General features: G+C 43.0%; 1 protein-coding gene across 5 annotated transcripts in view; it reads left to right on the forward strand.

The window, feature by feature from the left end:
- The window catches only part of LOC109931500, a 38,179-nt gene that overhangs the window by 445 nt on the left and 19,765 nt on the right, over positions 1-17,969 (forward strand). For 3 of the 5 annotated variants that reach the window (XM_048610277.1, XM_048610276.1, XM_048610275.1), the window contains exons 2-4: positions 3,513-3,774; positions 3,894-3,987; positions 16,625-17,267. In XM_048610277.1, coding sequence (XP_048466234.1) covers positions 3,623-3,774; positions 3,894-3,987; positions 16,625-17,267 — 889 coding nt within the window. In that variant the 5' untranslated portion in view covers positions 3,513-3,622. The remainder of the gene's footprint in view (positions 1-3,512; positions 3,775-3,893; positions 3,988-16,624; positions 17,268-17,969) is intronic. The other 2 variants (XM_048610280.1, XM_048610278.1) reach the window with 1 other exon arrangement.

The raw sequence follows: 17,969 nt of genomic DNA on the forward strand, positions 1-17,969 counted from the left end.
GTGTGCCACCCTGGACCAGGCTGGGTGGGGGTGGTAGTGTGCCACCCCCACACACACACCTCCCTGACCAAGCTGGAGGGTGGTGACCATGTTGAAGGAATTTAAAGAAGGTGCTACAAGCTGATCAGCTTTTAAAAATTGTTTTAGCAAGTTCCACGTGTTGTTCTTCAGTACTTGCTCAATTGTAAAATTGAGATGCTGGAGATCTGAAATGAAAATAGAAACTACAAACAGAAATCAGCTGTCTGGCAGCAGCAGTGGAAAGACAAAGAAAATTATCATGGAGTCCCATATGACTCTTGTTTGGAATGTAGTTTCAGCTATTAAATTGGGGCAAATATATAGTCCTGTCATAGAAATGATTTCTCAAACTGCTTGTGTTTGAATGACCTGCTAATCTCATTGCTTAAGGAAAGTATGTAATAGTAGAGATACTGGAGGCCCCTGCTTTCTAAGAGCAAAGGCAGATTGGGCCTTGCCAACTATGCAGTGTGTTCACTGAAAATTGAATTTTATTTGTTGCTTCTGTCAGTGTGTAGTTTTGTGAATGGTGAAATAAGTGTTGTATACAGTGCATACTGACTGGCCCAACCAGTCTATGCTGCGTGCTTGTGCACCAGGTGTGTTGGCTTTTCAGTACATTTTTTTTTTTTACTTGTGCACTTGTCTGCTTTGTTTCTGGAAGCATCTAAACTGTTTGACCTACTTCCTGTTGCAGTGTAGTGTCCACTTGGCAACAAAATCTGTATGTCCTTATTTGATTTTTAAATAACTCTGTAGTTATAGTCTTTGTGTGCAGTAAGTAGCAAACGTTCTGTTGACATTATCCTCTTCAGCTCATTGGTAACTAGTAACCTCTCTTGGTCACTTCTTTTAAAGCTCAAGAGTAGTGCTAACTTGGTCTGGTACCCTTGTACTATCAAAGTGGGAGGGAGTCTGTGCTGGGTTGGAGAAGGAGTAGGGGTGGTTGGGGAATTGGGATGTTGGACGGAGGAGGAGTTTGCCAGTGGTGAAGAAGGCCTTGTGATAAGGTGCTGGGAAGGGACAGTAATTCTGACAGCATCACTACATTAGTTGGGCCATAGTTGGCATGGGGATGTAGCAGGTATAGGAGATGTTAACTGTCAGTTGTCACACTCCTACCAGGTAGGTACTGGTTGGCCAGGGTGTTGTCATTGGAATGCCAGATTGACGGTCTGTTATATTCATTTAATGAAAATGTGTATGAATTTGTCTGTAAATAAGTAACTGCTGTCAGCATCCTGTTATCATTTGTGGTAGGTATGCCCACGAGTAGTTTTCTCCAACAGGATACTGCTGTCAAACAAAAGTGTTTTTTTTTTGCCTACCATGAATAACATGATGGGAGTTGGTGTGAAGCCACTTATGTAGGCCATGTGTCTGAATAATTGACCGAGTGCATCAAACTGCATGTCCTGCTGACCATTCACTGGGCAGCAGGCTGATTTGTGCTTAATCGTCATGTGCTGGTAAACATCGGAATGGTAGATGTGATTTAATCACTTGAATAATCCAACCTGTGCTAAGAATTACATCGGAAAACGATTCATGCTCATCATTTGGTCATGCAGTATTTGTGCGTGCTAGGCAATAGATCTACAAGTACACAATACCCTCTTTCACATGGGTAAAAGGAACTTTGCACCCTTTTCATGAAAGAATAAGGTCATGGAGGCTACTGATCTCCACTGTTCTGATGGCAATACCCTGACCAATTAGTTTGCCTGCCTGGATTGAGATCCAAGAATGACAGTTAACTATTCTTGCTGTGTTTGCATGTCATAGATAGCCCAACTGATCAGCAGCCACTTCTCACACAGTCTAAATTGGTGTTCCTTTTCTTGCAACCTAAAGCCTGATGATGCAAGACATAAGTCTTTGATTTGTCTCCTTTTTGCCATGTCTAAATTGACACTAATTGCATCTCATGACAAATCTGACTTGTTTCTTAAAGATAGGAATGCCTTGCTGTAAATAGAATTAGGTGACGTTTTTAGGGCAGAGGGTACTGTGTGTATGGAATGAGCTGCCAGAGGAAGTGGTGGAGGCTGGTACAATTAAAAGGCATCTGGATGGATATATGAATAGGAAGAGTTTAGAGGGATATGGGACTAGATTAATTTTAGGATGTCTGGTTGACATGGATGAGTTGAACCGAAGGGTCTGTTTACTACCCTGGTAAAGATTTTGAAATTTGTTTGGAATTAATTATTAAATGTTAATTGAAATTGACTACTATTAGAAGTCTAATAGTTGTCAAAGTGCTGCCAGACAATAGGACTCTGCTCTCATTTAGAGAGATGACTGGTGATTTAACCTGAGGGTCACCATGCTTTGGGCAAGGGATGAAATGGGGTGTTTTAATGATAACCTCAGCTGGTGCAGGAGTTGAACCCATGCTATTGGCATCACTCTGCATTGCTCACCAGCAATCCAGCCAACTGCGTGAATCCGAACCACTAAGTTACAATAAATGTATAGCATGCAGGATATTTTTACTGGAATCAGATATAGTATGCTTACTGGCTGTACTTGCTTAGATAACTCCCTTTCTAAAATCACATTTTTATGTGCTCTGGGTGTGACTGATACAGTCAGGGTTTGTTGTCCATCTCTAATTGCCCTATTAGCAGTGACGCACTGGACCATTTCAGTTAAGAGTCAATGACATTGCTGTGGGTCTGGAGTGACATAGGCCAGACTGGGTAAAGATGGTTGAATTCCTTGCCTTAAAGGGTACTTGGGAGCCAGATAGATATTTGCAACCAGCTTTCAATTTCAGATTTTATCTATGAGAATCTAAATTCTGCCAGCTGCTGTGGCCTAAGCCTCTCCCTTATTAATGCAGGGACATTTCCATCAGGTCGCCATTTCTCGATGTTTTCCATGGTGCAGTGTTGAGGGATGTGGAAATCCCAGAACCTGCAAGAATCTGGCAGATACTGGAAGCTGAGATAACAACGTGGAGCTGGAGGAACACAGCAGGGCAGGCAGCGTCAGAGGAGCAAGAAAGTTGACGTTTTGGGTCAGGACCCTTCTAAATTTCTGAAGAAGGGTCTCGACCTGAAACGTCAACTTTCTTGCTCCTCTGATGCTGCCTGGCCTGCTGTGTTCCTCCAGCTCCACGTTGTTATCTCTGACTCCAGCATCTGCAGTTCTTACTTTTGTGAGATACTGGAAGCTGATTTGTTTGTATGCTTATAGCCTTGAAGTTTCACAGAAATTCAGTGGTCATGTTCCAGTTGGCCATGGAGCATTACTAGATGACTTCCTATACAATAGGAGTGTTTCTTAATGTGGTGGCATCCTAAAAGAGACCAGCCGTATTGGATATTTAACTCCACAGTCTCAAGATGGTTATCAGAAAACCTGATACTTTGTTAGACAAGATTTTTGTGCAATTTTTATTAATAATGGTGATTGTCAGAATATGGAGATAACAAGTTTGCAGCCTGATTTGTGATAATGTTCATCTTTTTGTTTTAATGCAGATCCTGAGGATTGCATTGGAATCAGTTTACAGTTAGCTGTTAAAATCAATTGGGCTCCAACTTGACTGGATTGCCTTTGGGTTTTTTAACCACTTTTTTTCCTTTAAAATATGGAAGACACCATGGATCAGAGTTTGGATGGACTGGAAGAAAATGAATCTTGTGACGAAACAAAATGTCTCAGTCCTGATCCTTTGAACAAAGGATATTTATTTGATATGGATTCTGATGCTTCAGAATTCGAAGTTCCTGAGACACCCAGGTACCGATGTCAGGTCTTAAAATACTGTATTTTCAACAGTCTTGACATTATGCACATCTCTACACTTTTTTTTTGTAACTTGTATATCTCTCACTCCCCTCTTCTTGTTTTGTTTTAAGCCCTGTTTTTTCCAAGACGAACAGTAAACCATATCGAGTGGAGACTGCAGTCCAGGATAGGAGAATTACTAGTGAAGGGAGAAAACCTATATCTGTGAGTTGGCCTTTCATCTTGTACCAGCGAATTTGACTCTGCTTCCCACTGAAGTTAGGACAAGTAATTTTGATTCTTTAAACTAGTTCCTTTCACTGCAATTCTGTCAAAGTGCTTCGTTGCAGCAAAATTGAGGGGTGCAGGAGGCAGTATAAACCAAGAAGAGAGGCAAGGGTAGATAGTAAATTTGATGTTGAACAACAGTGAGCAGGGGTGAACTCTTTCTTTTCAGCCGCCTTCTTGGTTAATAACAACACGGCCCTAGTTAACTTCCATGTGGCTATAATTCTGTTTATTTTAAATGATGATAAAGAGCCAATTGTAGTTTGCTTGATTTGTAGAACAAGTCTGTTGCCTTGTTGTAAATTTGCAATGTGAAGCATACTGCCTTTGTGCAGTAATGTGGGCAAACTTCTTTGAGCGTGCTTCAGTACAAAGGTGTGAGGTTTTAACATGAGACTTTGGTTCATTAATTAGTTAGTTTCTTGGATGCCTTCAGTAGGAATGAATATTGCAGTTATATTTTTAAGTTCTGAGTTCTCTGCTTTTCAGTCAATGCTGTCAAGCTGGGCACTTCTACTCTGGAGACAAACCACCTTCTTGACCTGTGATCTTGGAACAATGGTATCAAATATACCATTTGTCTTCGAGATAACAAGGTGTAGAGCTGGATGAACACAGCAGGAAGGCTGACGTTTCGGGCGTAGACCCTTCTTCAGAAATCATCCAGCTCTACACCTTGTTATCTCGGATTCTCCAGCATCTGCAGTTCCTACTATCTCTGATACCATTCGTCTGTCTTTTTTTTTGCTTGCTGTTCCTATATGTTAATGTTATGACTTGCATTCAAGGAGCAGAAATTGTTTTGAACTCCAATGGTTGCACTTTTTAAGATTTTTTTTATCCATTCTTGATAACTCCCCCACATTATACTCCCTATACCACTTATCTGATTCCTCATCCTCTTGTGACCTTTGTGTGCTTTTCTTACTGCTTACTTTCCTACCTAACTGTTTTTTAAGTTGGATTTATAACACAGATAAGGTCCAAGCTTCAATCTTTTTTAGCAGCTGTTAGTTCAACCCTAAAAATGATCTGTTTAATTAGTGGATATAAATCAGTAGAAATGATCCTCTATTCATGCTAATATATTGTGTGAATTTTCTGTACAAATCTTTCATGGAACTTAACAAATTCCTTAAAAATCTAAATGTACAACTTCCCTTCTTTACCCTGCTAACTAATACTTTGACAACTTAGTTTGCACAATTGCATGGAATATATCCACCTAATCACTGCTATAAGACTTATTTACTCAGTCTAATAGACCTTCGATCCCTTGAAGATGGAGCAGCGCTTAATTCCCCTCTTGCTTTTTAACCCCACCTCACCCCGCCACCTCCCCGGATAACTATTCAGATAACTTGAAACGTTCCAACTCTAGTTTTTTTTTTTAAAAAGGTCCCAAATGCCAGGTAATGGCTCATTGCCCAGGAAATTTCAACCTGCAATTACCCAGGCAGCCTTGGGATTTTTGAGGGTCTCAATTAAACACCTTTTCAGTGTATGTCGGGTCTTGACAATCTGGAACAAGATGATCTGAGCAATTGTGTGCTTACTTCACTGTCCAACAATTTCTCTCTTTTTTTTTCGTGATCGCTTATCCTTCTCATAGACTCACTGCCCCCAGAGGAATTTTACCATAAAGTTGCTAATTAACCCTGACTCAAATGGTACTGGATCTAAAGTAACCCGTTCTGTAGTTGGGTTTTCAACATTGTTCTAAACTCTCCATGGCTCAAATTGTGGAAAGGCTTGAGTTGTTGAGCAAAATACCCATCTGATGTTGTTGTTGTTATTGTTATTATTATTGTTATTATTATTGTTATTATTATTGTTATTATTATTGTTGTTATTATTGTTATTATTATTGTTATTATGTTAAGGTTCGGTATCTGACGTTCTCTTTTGAGAGCTGAAACCTGAAACTGCAATTATTGAATGTAGTAACTTTTTGTAAACTAAATTTCAGTCCACTTGGAAGAGTTTGATTTATGGCAGAAAGTAGTTTCCATGTGGAGATGAAATTAGTTGTGCTGTGGTTGGAGTTAAAAATCTGGCTATTAAAAATGTACAATTTTGAGGTACCAGCTAGCTACATTATTAAAAATGCTTAAAAGCTTAGTTTAACAAAGATAGGCAAAAAGATTGCAAGGTGAACAATGGATGGGGGAAACCATGATTTAACTACTCCATCCAAGAAGATCCTGTGCTCCTCCATCCATTTTCTTCATTCCTGTCATGGTATTCTACATGAACTGACGCTTGTGTCTTGCCTCTACCAGAGCCATAAAGTTACAGCACAGAAAGAGCTAGTCAGTCGATTATGTTTCTGCGAGCTGAATAAACCAGCACCTAGTCTGTGGCCTTGAAGGGAGCTATGTACCTGAACTCCAAGGTCTTTCTTTTCCTGTACCCCTATCGGTACCCTCCACTTATTGTGTATTCTCTTGCTTTGTTTACCTTCCTCCATTGTATAACCTCTCATCTCTTGGTTTGAATTCCATTTGCCACTTCCCATTCAACCAAACCATTGACATCCTACAGTTGACAGCCATTTTGGTAATAGCCAATTTGTCTTCTGCAAATTTCAATATCATGCCTCCTTCTTAAATTCTACATCATTTTAATATATTCCACAAAATATGTTGAGTCATGTGGCACATTGCTGGAAACTGCTTTCAATTCATTAAAAATCTGTTTAACAATGGCCCTTGTTTCCGGTCACGGCCAATTTTGGATCTACACTCAACACTCCCATGCGTTTTTTTTTGTCTGTCATGTGGGACTTTGTTGAATTCTTACTAAAATCTTTGTAGACAACATGTATTGCACTAGACTCATCAATCCTTGTTATTTCCTCCAATATTTAATTAAGCTAGTACGACCCAACTTTCCCTTAAGAAAGCCACATGGAATATTCTGGATTTAATCTGTACATTTCTAAATCCCAGTTAATACTATCTCTGATTCTAGTTAACACAGCGTGGAGCTGGAGGAACACAGGCCACGCAGCATCAGAGGAGCCGGAAAGCTGACGTTTTGGGTTGCGACTGTTCTTCAGAAATGGGGGAGGGAGAAGGGAGCTCTGATGTAAATAGAGAGGAGGGGTGGGGCTGGGGAAGGTAGGTGGGATGGTGGTAGGTGAGTGCAGGTAGGCAGTGGTGGGGATTGGTCAGTGAGGTAGGAGGAGCGGATAGGTGGGAGAGAAGACAGACAGGTTGTGTCAGCTCAAGGAGGTGGGGAGGAGAGGGAGGGTTGGTCATGGGATGAGACTGGGGGTGGGGAGATTTTGAAACTAGTAAAATCTACATTGAGACCATTGGGTTGTAGGCTCCCAAGGCAGAATGAGATGCTGCTCCTCCAGTTTCTGGGTGGTGTTGTGACACTGGAGGAGACCCAGGATGGATGTGTTGCCCAGGGAGTGGGAGGGGGAGTTGAAGTGGTTCACGATTGGAAGGTGTTGTTTGTCGTGAACTGAGCGCAGGCGCTCTACAAAGCGGTCTCCGAACCTCAGCTTGGTCTCACCGACGTAGAGGAGGCCACACCGGGAGCAGCGGATGCAATAGACCACACTAGCTGATGTGCAGGTGAACATCTGTCAGATGTGGAAGGTTTTTTGGGTACTTGGATGGAAGTGAGGGGAAAGTGTAGGGGCAGGTGTAGGCACTTCCTGTGGTGGCAGGGAAAGGTGCTGGGGATGGTGGGGCTAGTGGGCAGTGTGGAGTGGACGAGGGAGTCACGGAGAGAGCGGTCCCTACGGAAGGCAGGTAAGGGTGGGGAGGGAAATATATCCTTGGTTGTGGGGTCAGATTGCAGGTGGCAGTAGTGTCAGAGAATGATGCATTGAATCCGGGGGTTAGTGGGGTGATACACAAGGACAAGGGGGATTCTGTCTTTGTTTTTATTGTGGGCAGGGGGTGTGAAGGCAGAGATGCGGTTGAGAGCATTTTCGACCACTGAAGGAGGGGGGGGGGGATGTTGTGGTCCTCGAAATACGAGGACATCTGGGATGCTTGGGAGTGGAACACCTCATTTTGGGAGCTGATGCGGCGGAGGCGGAGGAATTGGGAGTAGGGGATCGCCTTCTTGCAGGAAGGTGGGTGAGAAGAGGTGTAGTCTATGTAGCTGTGGGAGTCGGTGGGCTTGAAATAGGTGTCAGTTTCCAGGTGGTCACCAGAGATGGACAGGTCCAGGAAGAAGAGAGGCATCAGAGATGGTCCAGGTGAACTTGAGGTTGGAGTAGAAGGTGTTAGTAAAGTTGATGAGCTGTTCAAGCGCCTTGTGCGAGCACGAGTCAGCGATGTAGCGCAGGAAGAGGTGAGGGATAGCCACAGGCCCCTTCTCCCACCTCCAACACACCCCATCCTCCTGGACACCACCCCAAGACCTCATTGCGGGGGGGGGGGGGGGCAGTGGTGGTGGGAGGGTAGTATGGTGGAATGACCTCTACATCGCCGAGGCCAGGTGCCAATTCTCTGATACCTCCTCCTTCCACCTCCTCAATCATGACCCCACCCCTGACCACCAAAACATCATCTCCCAAACCATCCATCACCTCAGGTGACCTCCCACCCACAGCCTCCAACCTCATCATTCCCTAACCCTGCACCGCCCGTTTCTATCTCCTTCCCCAAATCCACAAACCTGACTGTCCCAGCCGACCCACTGTCTCTGCCTGCTCCTGCCCCACCAAACAAACTTCACTTATCTCTACTCTATTTTCTCCCCCCGGTCCAGGAACTCCCCACCTATGTCCGTGACACCACCCACGCCCTCCACCACCTCCAAGGCTTCCAATTCCCTGGATCCCCAACACCTCATCATCATGGACATCCAATCCCTATACACATGCATTCCCCACACAGATGGCCTAAAAGCCCTCTTCTTCTTCCTCTCCCACAGGCCCAACCAGTCCCCTTCCACTGACACCTTCATCTGCTTAACCAAACTCGTCCTTTCCCTTAACAACTTCTCCTTCCACTTCCTACAGACCAAGAGGGTGGCCATGGGAACCTGCATGGGTCCAAGCTGTACCTGCCTCTTTTGTAGGATATGTGGAACAGTCCCTCTTCTATTTCAAGCCCACCGACTCCCACAGCTACCTAGACTACACCTCTTCTCGCCCACCATCCCGCAAGAATGTGATCTCCTACTCCCAATTCCTCCACTGCATCTGCTCCCAAGATGATGCATTCCACTCCCGAACATCCCAGATGTCCTCCCACCCGCCCCGCCCCGCCCCACCCCCCCCCCCCCCACCGTGGTCGAAAACGCTCTCAACTGCATTTCCACCCTCATGCCCCCTCCCCGCAAGAAAAACAAAGACAGAATCCCCCTTGCCCTTATGTATCACCCCACTAACCCTCGGATTCAACACATCATTCTCCGCCACTTCCACCACCTGCAATCTGACCCCACAACCAAGGATCTATTTTCCTCCCCACCCCTATCTGCCTTCTGTATGGACCGCTCTCTCCGCAACTTCCTCATCTGCTCCATACTCCCCACCACCCCCGGCATCTTTTCTTGCAACCACAGGAAGTTCTACACTTCCCCTCCCCTCTCCTCTCCATCCAAGGACCCCAAAAAACCTTCCACATCTGATAGATGTTCACCTGCACATCAGCTAGTGTGGTCTACTGCATCCGCTGCTCCCGGTGTGGCCTCCTCTACGTTGGTGAGACCGAGCTGAGGCTCGGAGACCGCTTTGTAGAGTGCCTGCGCTCGGTTCACGACAAACGACAACACCTTCCAGTCATGAACCACTTCAACTCCCCATCCCACTCCCTGGGCAGCATGTCCATCCTGGGCCTCCTCCAGTGTCAGCACCCGGAAACTGGAGGAGCAGCATCTCATTCTGCCTTGGGAGCCTACAACCCAATGGTCTCAATGTGGACTTTACTAGTTTCAAAATCTCCCCACCCCCAGCCTCCTTCCATGACCAACCCTCCCTCTCCTCCCCACCTCCTTGACCTGTCCGTCTTCTCTCCCACCTATCCGCTGCTCCCATGTCACTAACCAATGCCCACCTGCACTCGCCTATCGCTGCCCCTGCCCCTGCCCCCGCCCCCCCCCTGCTCTTTTTTTTTTTTCCAGAGCTTCCTTCCTCCTCCCCCATTTCTGAAGAACAGTCCTGACCCGAAACGTCAGCTTTCCTGCTCCCCCTGATGCTGCCTGGCCTGCTGTGCTCCTCCAGCTCCACCATATGTTATCTCTGACTCCAGCATCAGCAGTTCTTACTATCTCTGATTCTAGTCATGTGTGTACATGCTGTAAAATGAGATTTGAGTAGTTAGGTGCTTGTTTTTGACCAGCACCGACTTGGACAGAAGGGCTTTTTTTCCATACTACAGGTCTGACTCTGACACCGTTGAGGTCAGACTGTCCAATCTGTATAATGGTTTATTCTTTCATCCTTTTGAAATAATAATGGTGTAACATTTGCAGACCTCAGATCTTTGGGTACCTCACTTACATCTAGTGAGGACTGCAGAATGATCCTCTGAACATCCACTGTTTCATCCCTGGCTTCCTTATAATAGCCTAAGAGCCAATTCATCTTGCCCTGGTGATTTATCCACAGCTCCACCCCCACCCATCTCGAGTACTTCACCCTTATAAATTTGCAGCTTTAATTCATTCATGGATGAGGGCAGCACTGGCTAGACCAGCATTTGTTTATTAGCATTGCTGACTGCCCAAAGGACAGAGTCAATCACATTGCTGTGGGTCTGGATTCTCGTGGAGACTAGTCCAAATAAAGATGACAGTTTCCTTCCCTAAAGGACATCAGTGAACCAGATGGGTTTTTCTGACAATCAGCATGGTCGTCATTAGACTCTTATTGAAGTCAGATACCACCATCTGCTGTGACAGGCTTTGATCTCAGGTCCCCAGAGCGTCACCTGGGTCACTGGATTAACAGCCTAGTGATTTAATACCAGTAAGGCTTTTGCCTCTCCCAAGTGCTTAACTTATCTAGTATTTTACACTCCTAATTAAAGACCAAGTATCATTTTGAGTACTACATGAAATAAAATTCAAAGGTGAGAAACTTAGGAGGTATGGTAGCATCTACAACCAGGAAAAAGTTAACATTTTGATTCCAACATGACTCTTAGACTTATGCCTCATAGAGATTGGCCCTTCAGCTCACCATGTCTATACTGACTGACAAACAGAAAACTGCACTAATCCCATTTACCTGTGCTTGGTCCATAGCCTGTTTTGCCCTGGCATTAAGTGCTCATCTGGATGCTGTTTAAATGTTGCAAGAGTACTTGGCTCCACCCCTCCCTCTCAGGCAGCACATTCAAAGCTTTGAATGAATTCTGATCTCCTGTAACCACTCACTCCTCACCTTAAACTTGTGCCTCCTGGTATTAAACATCTGCCATGGTGAAGAGATTCTCATGATCTATCCTGTCCATGCTTTCTAATTTCATATACTTCAATCAGATCCCCCATGGCCTTCTCTGCTCCAATAAAACAGCCTTTAGTTCATCCCAGGAGCCATCCTGATGAATCTTCTGTCCACCCTCCAGTGCAATCATGTCACTTCAATTATGTGCAGTTCTGGTCACCATCATTCCTCCTGTGACCTAACCAATTTTTGAAAAAATTGGAACAAGACTTGCTAGCTCCTATATTCTTTGCCCAGCTAATGGAGGCAAGCATCCCATATCTCACTTTGACTGCCTGCGCTGACACCTTTTTTTTTTTAAGTGATGTGTAGACTTAGGCACCAAGCTCCCTTTGTTTTTGTTCCTTAGTACTCTGTCAGGACCTACCATACACTGTATATCCTTCCCTTAATTAGACCTCCCAAAATGCATCACCTTGCACTTAGCAGGATTAAATTCCATCTGCCATTGCTCTGCCTGGTTTCTCAGACTAGCCTGAGACTATCCTCCTTGCTGCCAGTAACACCAATTTTATTTGCAAGCTTACCATCAATCCTTCCACATTCGTGTCCAAATCTTGGAATCATAGAACCTCTACAATGTAGAAGCAGGCCATTAGGCCCAGCGAGTGCTGCGTACTGACCTTGCAAAGTGCATCACATGCAGACCCTCATCCCAGCTGTCCCTGTAAACCTGCCTTTTCCATGGGTAATCCACCTAACCTGCACATCTTTGGACTGGGAGGAAACCACAGACACGGGGAGAACATGCAAACTCCACACAGTCGCTTGAGGCAGGCCACATCATTTACACCCCATGCAATTATCATGTACATCAGAGGCCTTACCCTTTCCTTAGTCTTCCTTTTGATCTTAATGTGCTAGTAAAGCATCTTTGGTTTTTTTCCTGCATTTCATCTGTCAATTATATTTTTGTATCCTCTTTGCTTTCCTGATTTTTTCCTCCTTCATTTCACCTGTGTGCTTTCTATACTTGAAGTTTCCTAAATTATTACTGAGATTTGTCATAAGCTGCTGTTTTTTTTTTTCTTTCTATCCCTGTATGATTCTAGATTTGGCAGTACAACCCTGTTTTCTTTGGTTGGCGGTGGGGGGGGCGGGGGGGGGGGGGGACTTGTCCCCCACTGTCCATGTAGAATCTCACTTTTGAACACCTTGATTTGCCATTGAAGCATCTTTTAAGTTGCTGTATCCAGATAATCTGCCTTTCCCCAATTGAGAACTTTCCTTCCTGGCCTGTCTTGGTGATGCAAAATCTAACTGTGCATTATGAATATTGTCTCTAAAGTGGTCACCTGCTGTGACTTTAGCTGTCTGCCCAGCTTCACTTCATTAAATCTGGAATTGCATCCTCTGAGTTTGTGTACTGATTTAAAAAGTTATCTTGAACACAGTTCAAGAATTTTGTGCCCTTTGCCTTTCACACTGTTGAATCCTAAATAATTACCGCTATGTTGTTTTTGCACTCTCCAATTTGCCTATTTATTTGCTACTCTAACTATCTCCATGTTAAATGCCTACTGTAGACAATGTGGCTACCCCTAGTTTGCACAGAATCCATATGGCATTACTTTTTGCTTCATTTAGTTGTAATTGATTCTTTAACCAATAATGTTATGCTCCCATTTTTTTTAAACCCCTTTGTCTATGCTGCCTGAAAGTGCTGTCCAGGCATGTTGAGCTACCATCCTTGCTCCTCTTGGAGCCACGTTTCTGTCATAGCAATATCATGCTGTCATATTTCTCTGTGGCCTGAACTCATCCTGCTTTATTCCTGATGCTCCTTGTTTATGTTTCCTTTTTAACACTAACCTTTTTTTTCCTGATGTCCACTCTTTAACCTCTACTTTATGTCCTGAGTCACTGATCTAAATTTTTGCCTCGTGTTCCCTATTTTTAATTCACACTCAGGTTCTCATCATTCTGTCCATGTCCTTAACTCCCATAAAGTCTGTTTGCCTATCATGCCTGCTTGCAGGCTCCAACTTTAGAGTCACCATGATTTTGAAATTCTCCTCCTGGTTTCTGCAACAGCTTCAACCTTCCTGTTATTTAGTGTGAGCAGATTTCTCCTCATTCAGGGTTAGATGTCAGGCAAGCAGTCTGATACCTTTGGACAATGGAGAACTCCCTCCTTAGGAATTGGATTTTGTCAGTGCACGTGTGGAAACATTTAGGATGTTGCTGAGGGATAGCAAGTAAGTGAAAGGACCATCCTGGGAGCACCAGGAATGAAGTAGAGATCCTGTTGCTAAGATGTTTAGCTGTGGTTTAAATAATGGGACCAGATAATTGTTGCCCCATCAGGTTGGATGATGGTGGGGGATAGTATGATCAACTGTCAATGTTGCAGGTAAGTAAAGGATGGGTATTGTATCTTTGTCACAGTTGCAAAGGATTCCACTTATGACTGATGGCCATTTTTTGTTCTCTGTAGAAATAGGTCTTAATGTTTAGTTGGCTTTTGTAATGGACTGTCAAACTTGAAGTTGTATTTGTTGCCAGAAGCCTCTGCAGTTGGAGATTAGACTTGAACTCTACAGATGTTGCTGGATCTGCTGAGTATTTCTAGCATGCTGTTTAGCAGTATCTTTATTTTGCTTTTATTTTTGAATTACTGTTTTTAAATTTATTTAGTTGCGTTTCAGTCTGTACCTCCCACACCATTTTGGATTTTTTATTCCATTCCTCTTTGCATTCTGGTTTGGAGCACAGCTGAAGGCACTGTCAACCACAGCAGGTTGAGGGTGGGAACCTCTGAGGGAGGGATAGGAGCTGTTGGAGGCATCCTGGTGAAAGGTGGCATCATTAGAACAGGTGCAACAAGGAAATTGGGAGAATGAAATGGCTTCCTTGCAGGAAGTGGTGAGTGAGTGTAGTAATTTGGGAGTTGGTTGGCTTATAGTGAATATCAGAAATGCAACATTGAAGTCCAGGAAAGAGTTAGGGATGGACCAGGTGAAGGTGGGAGAAGGATGGAAATTGAAAGCAAAACTGATGGGCCTGAGTATTAATTCAGTTCATCTTTCATCTCCAGTCCTTAGTAACATCAGGAGGTTTGTTCAAGACATAAAACCAGCATTAAAGGAAAATACTTTGGAAACTGGAACTATGGCATGTATAGTGCAGACACGAAGTGCCAAATGTATCCCAAGTATTAAATAGTAATCTTGAAACAACCTTATGATAAGGCATTGGACCATCAGAAATTGTTCTCTAAATTCATCAAGATGTCAGTCTCATATGAAAAGATCAAAGTTTTTGTGGATGACATGAGCAATGCAGTATTGACTACTACTGTGCTCTGAATCTGTTAATTAACATCAACTCGCAATGCGGCACTAGATTTACATTGGCCAGACAGGGTAAGGGTGACTGCTTCCAGTACCTACAGAAGAATGGAGACCTATTTTGGTTTAGTCAGTTTTGTAAACTGATGTGTTTGTGGTGATTCTTTCTTTTGAATGCTGAAAGGTGAGAGGTGAGGTTTCACCAGGGTAAAGGCTGACACTATGTCACCTTTAATTGAAACTATCTTAGGTTAAAGTCCAGAATGCCAATTTTAGTCTTGTGGGCAATATCAAATTGTGTAGTTAATGAAGAACTGAAAAATCCAGGAAAGCAGTAGACATTGTGTAATGCATGATCTAACTAGATCTCAGACCTCAATGTAAATATGACATGCAATTTGATAGGAAAATGTCTTGGGACATAAATGCAAGTAAAGCAGAAGTCATTTCAAGTGGGATAGAATTCAAAAGATGTATCATACCTTGGTTAGACCCACAGTTCTCTCCAGTTAAACCTCCTTTCTTATTTTCTAAAGTGTGTAGAGATACTGGCCAAGATGGGAAAACTACTTTCTAGAATAACAGAACTGAGGTTAAATTGAACAGGCTGGGGCATCTCCATGTGGAGAAGAGACTAATTTCTGATGGAGGTCTTGATTCTCCAATAACACCAGGCAGGGGAACTCAAAACCAGGTGCCATAAATTTAAAAAAAAAAGCACAGTTCCTGTAGGAATTTCAGGAAAAGTATGTTTGTGTAGTGATTAGCTTGTGGACTGTAACTGCATGGTGTAATTGAGGCATGTGGGGTAAATGCATATAACACATCTCGTGTGCTTGCTCTTCCCTGGTACCCACCAATAGCTTTGGTAAATTCGGGTCTTCCTGCCATGCTCAAGAAGAAATTCAGTTCTAACTACTGGATGTGTGGCAACTGCATTTTTTTTTTGGGTCCCAACTCTGCAAAAGCTGTCCTTGACTGCACCTCTTGTGTACTGCTCACTATTGCAGAGCCCAGTTGGACAAATATTGCCTTTTGTTACTGTAGTTTAAGATAGCTGAAGGGTGGGGTGAAGTACTGGATTAATTCCATTGTGAGAGATGGGGGCCATATTTTCCTCTTTCTATAGTGCCACCATCCATCCATCCATCTATTTAGATTTTGATATTTCCCATCGTTGAATTTGATACATCAGGTCTCGACTTCCACACTAGATGGCACTCCTTTGCCATAGAAGCTAAATAATTAATAGAATTGGTGTTTTCCCCTGTACAGTTGAAGTGATTCTGCAAAATGGTTTTCTGAAGATGTCATTTGGACTTAATGTTAACTGTTTCCCTCTCCACAGACGCTGCCAGAACTGCTGACTTTCTCCAACACTTTTTTTATTTCAGATCTCCAGCAGCTTCAGTATTGCTTTCTTTTTCTTGTACAAATTGCTCTATCCAGAGTGAGATGTACAAAACAAATGGATTAGGAACAAAAGACTTGCAAAAATAAATTTTTTTTAATTAACCTGTTCGGAGATGTTGTTAGACATCTCTTGAGCAGGTGTGACCTGAATCCAGCTCTCCTGGCTAAGAGGAAAGACTTGCAAGCTGTACTGACTGTATGTTTTGTTGTAAATGCAGCCTTTTTCTCTAAAACTGCAATGTATTGAGTATTAGTTTTCAGGACGGGTTCTGTAAACATTTACTGCTTCGAGTTTGTGGAAGAACTGGCTTTTTTGGCTTTGGAGTTTTATTCAATTATTCCTATGTTGAACAAAGGAAGCAAGGCTGCCATATTGCTGGATGCTTCTGCATGAAGGTAATTAATTATATAAATGCTTTATTTGTTGAACTTTGGCATTCTGTTCTAGGTAGCACAGAACAATACCTGTCCACCAAAGAGGTGCCTTGTAATGACAAATAGTACTGCAACACAGACACCTGAGAAACGTACCAAAAGACTACTTGCTGAAGATAGCAAAACGTATTCTTCCTGCTCGTTGCTGAAGAGTCCTGTACGACCAAAGGAAAATAGACCTTTCTCAAGTTCAAATTCAGCAAGAGCAAGCACTGCAAAAGCTGTTGCTACCACAAGATACTTGCCATCAAGAAAATCTCCTGGGGAGTCAAAACTACTGTCTAAGTCAAGAGATTCCAGTGCTTCTACTGTTAAAACAAACTGCTGTGTGGTTTCGCGTTGTCATTCCCCTTCAGCTGTCTCCAGCTCTCGCTCTTCTCCAGCAATGAAAAGGGCAAAATCAAGTTCGGAGAGTTTTTCTGTTGCCAGCAGTTCCACCTCAAGAAGTTCTCCAGTATGCAATCCACATTTGAAAGAAAGTCGAAGTATACTTTCAGCACAAGTGTCCCCTGCCTTTGAATTATGTGCAGGTGGATTTGCAGTTGCCTCTGCTTTGAGCTCTGCAGCTTCTTCTCCAGGCTCAGCACTGACTATTTTAGCAAATGGTGCAAGTGACTGGACTGATCTCCTGGATGATGATGACAATGAAACAATAGGTAGGTTCCTCTGTCTTTTTGAGATATGGAAGTTTAACGGCTTGCCTCATGCCGTATCAGTTTATTTAATTCAGTGACTTGGCATACAGGTTCAGGTTAAGTTTATCTTTTAGCGTAGTTCAATGCGGAAGAACGTTGATTTGTTTCTGTATAGAAACACAAGACCATTCAATCCATCAAATCTGTGCCAGGATTTCTGAGCCAACTAGTCTAATCCCACTTCCCTATTCTCTCCATGTCTCTAATCTGTTTAAGCAACTCTTTAATTCCATTTGATTTTTATAGAATCTATTTTAACATTGTGACAGAATTCAACACTTATTTCCTTTTAAAATGAAAAATTCCAGTTGGATCATCTGGTGACTGGTCAAAGGGATTAATCCATCTGGGAAAACTAAACTGGATGAAGGTATATTGGATCTGGCATTGTGAAATGAAGCTGGGTAAATTGATCTTTTTAATTAAAAGTGAGGGGTGATGTTTGTGGCAGTAATTATATGTAATATGGAATTTGATTGTGGTTTAGTCAAAAGCAAGCCTTTATCCACCTAATTAATCTAGTTTGACAGAAGGTTGTTTAATATTGAATAGTTAAATAGACTAAAAGATTGGCACATAAATAGTGGAAAACATTTTAAGGAATTCAGATTCAGGAGAGTAACCAAAGAGATGAATGAAAGTGATGGAGTTGCAGTAATTAAT

The sequence above is a fragment of the Rhincodon typus genome, chromosome 22 (assembly GCF_021869965.1).
Source record: "Rhincodon typus isolate 14 chromosome 22, sRhiTyp1.1, whole genome shotgun sequence".
In the NCBI taxonomy this organism is placed as follows: domain Eukaryota; kingdom Metazoa; phylum Chordata; class Chondrichthyes; order Orectolobiformes; family Rhincodontidae; genus Rhincodon; species Rhincodon typus.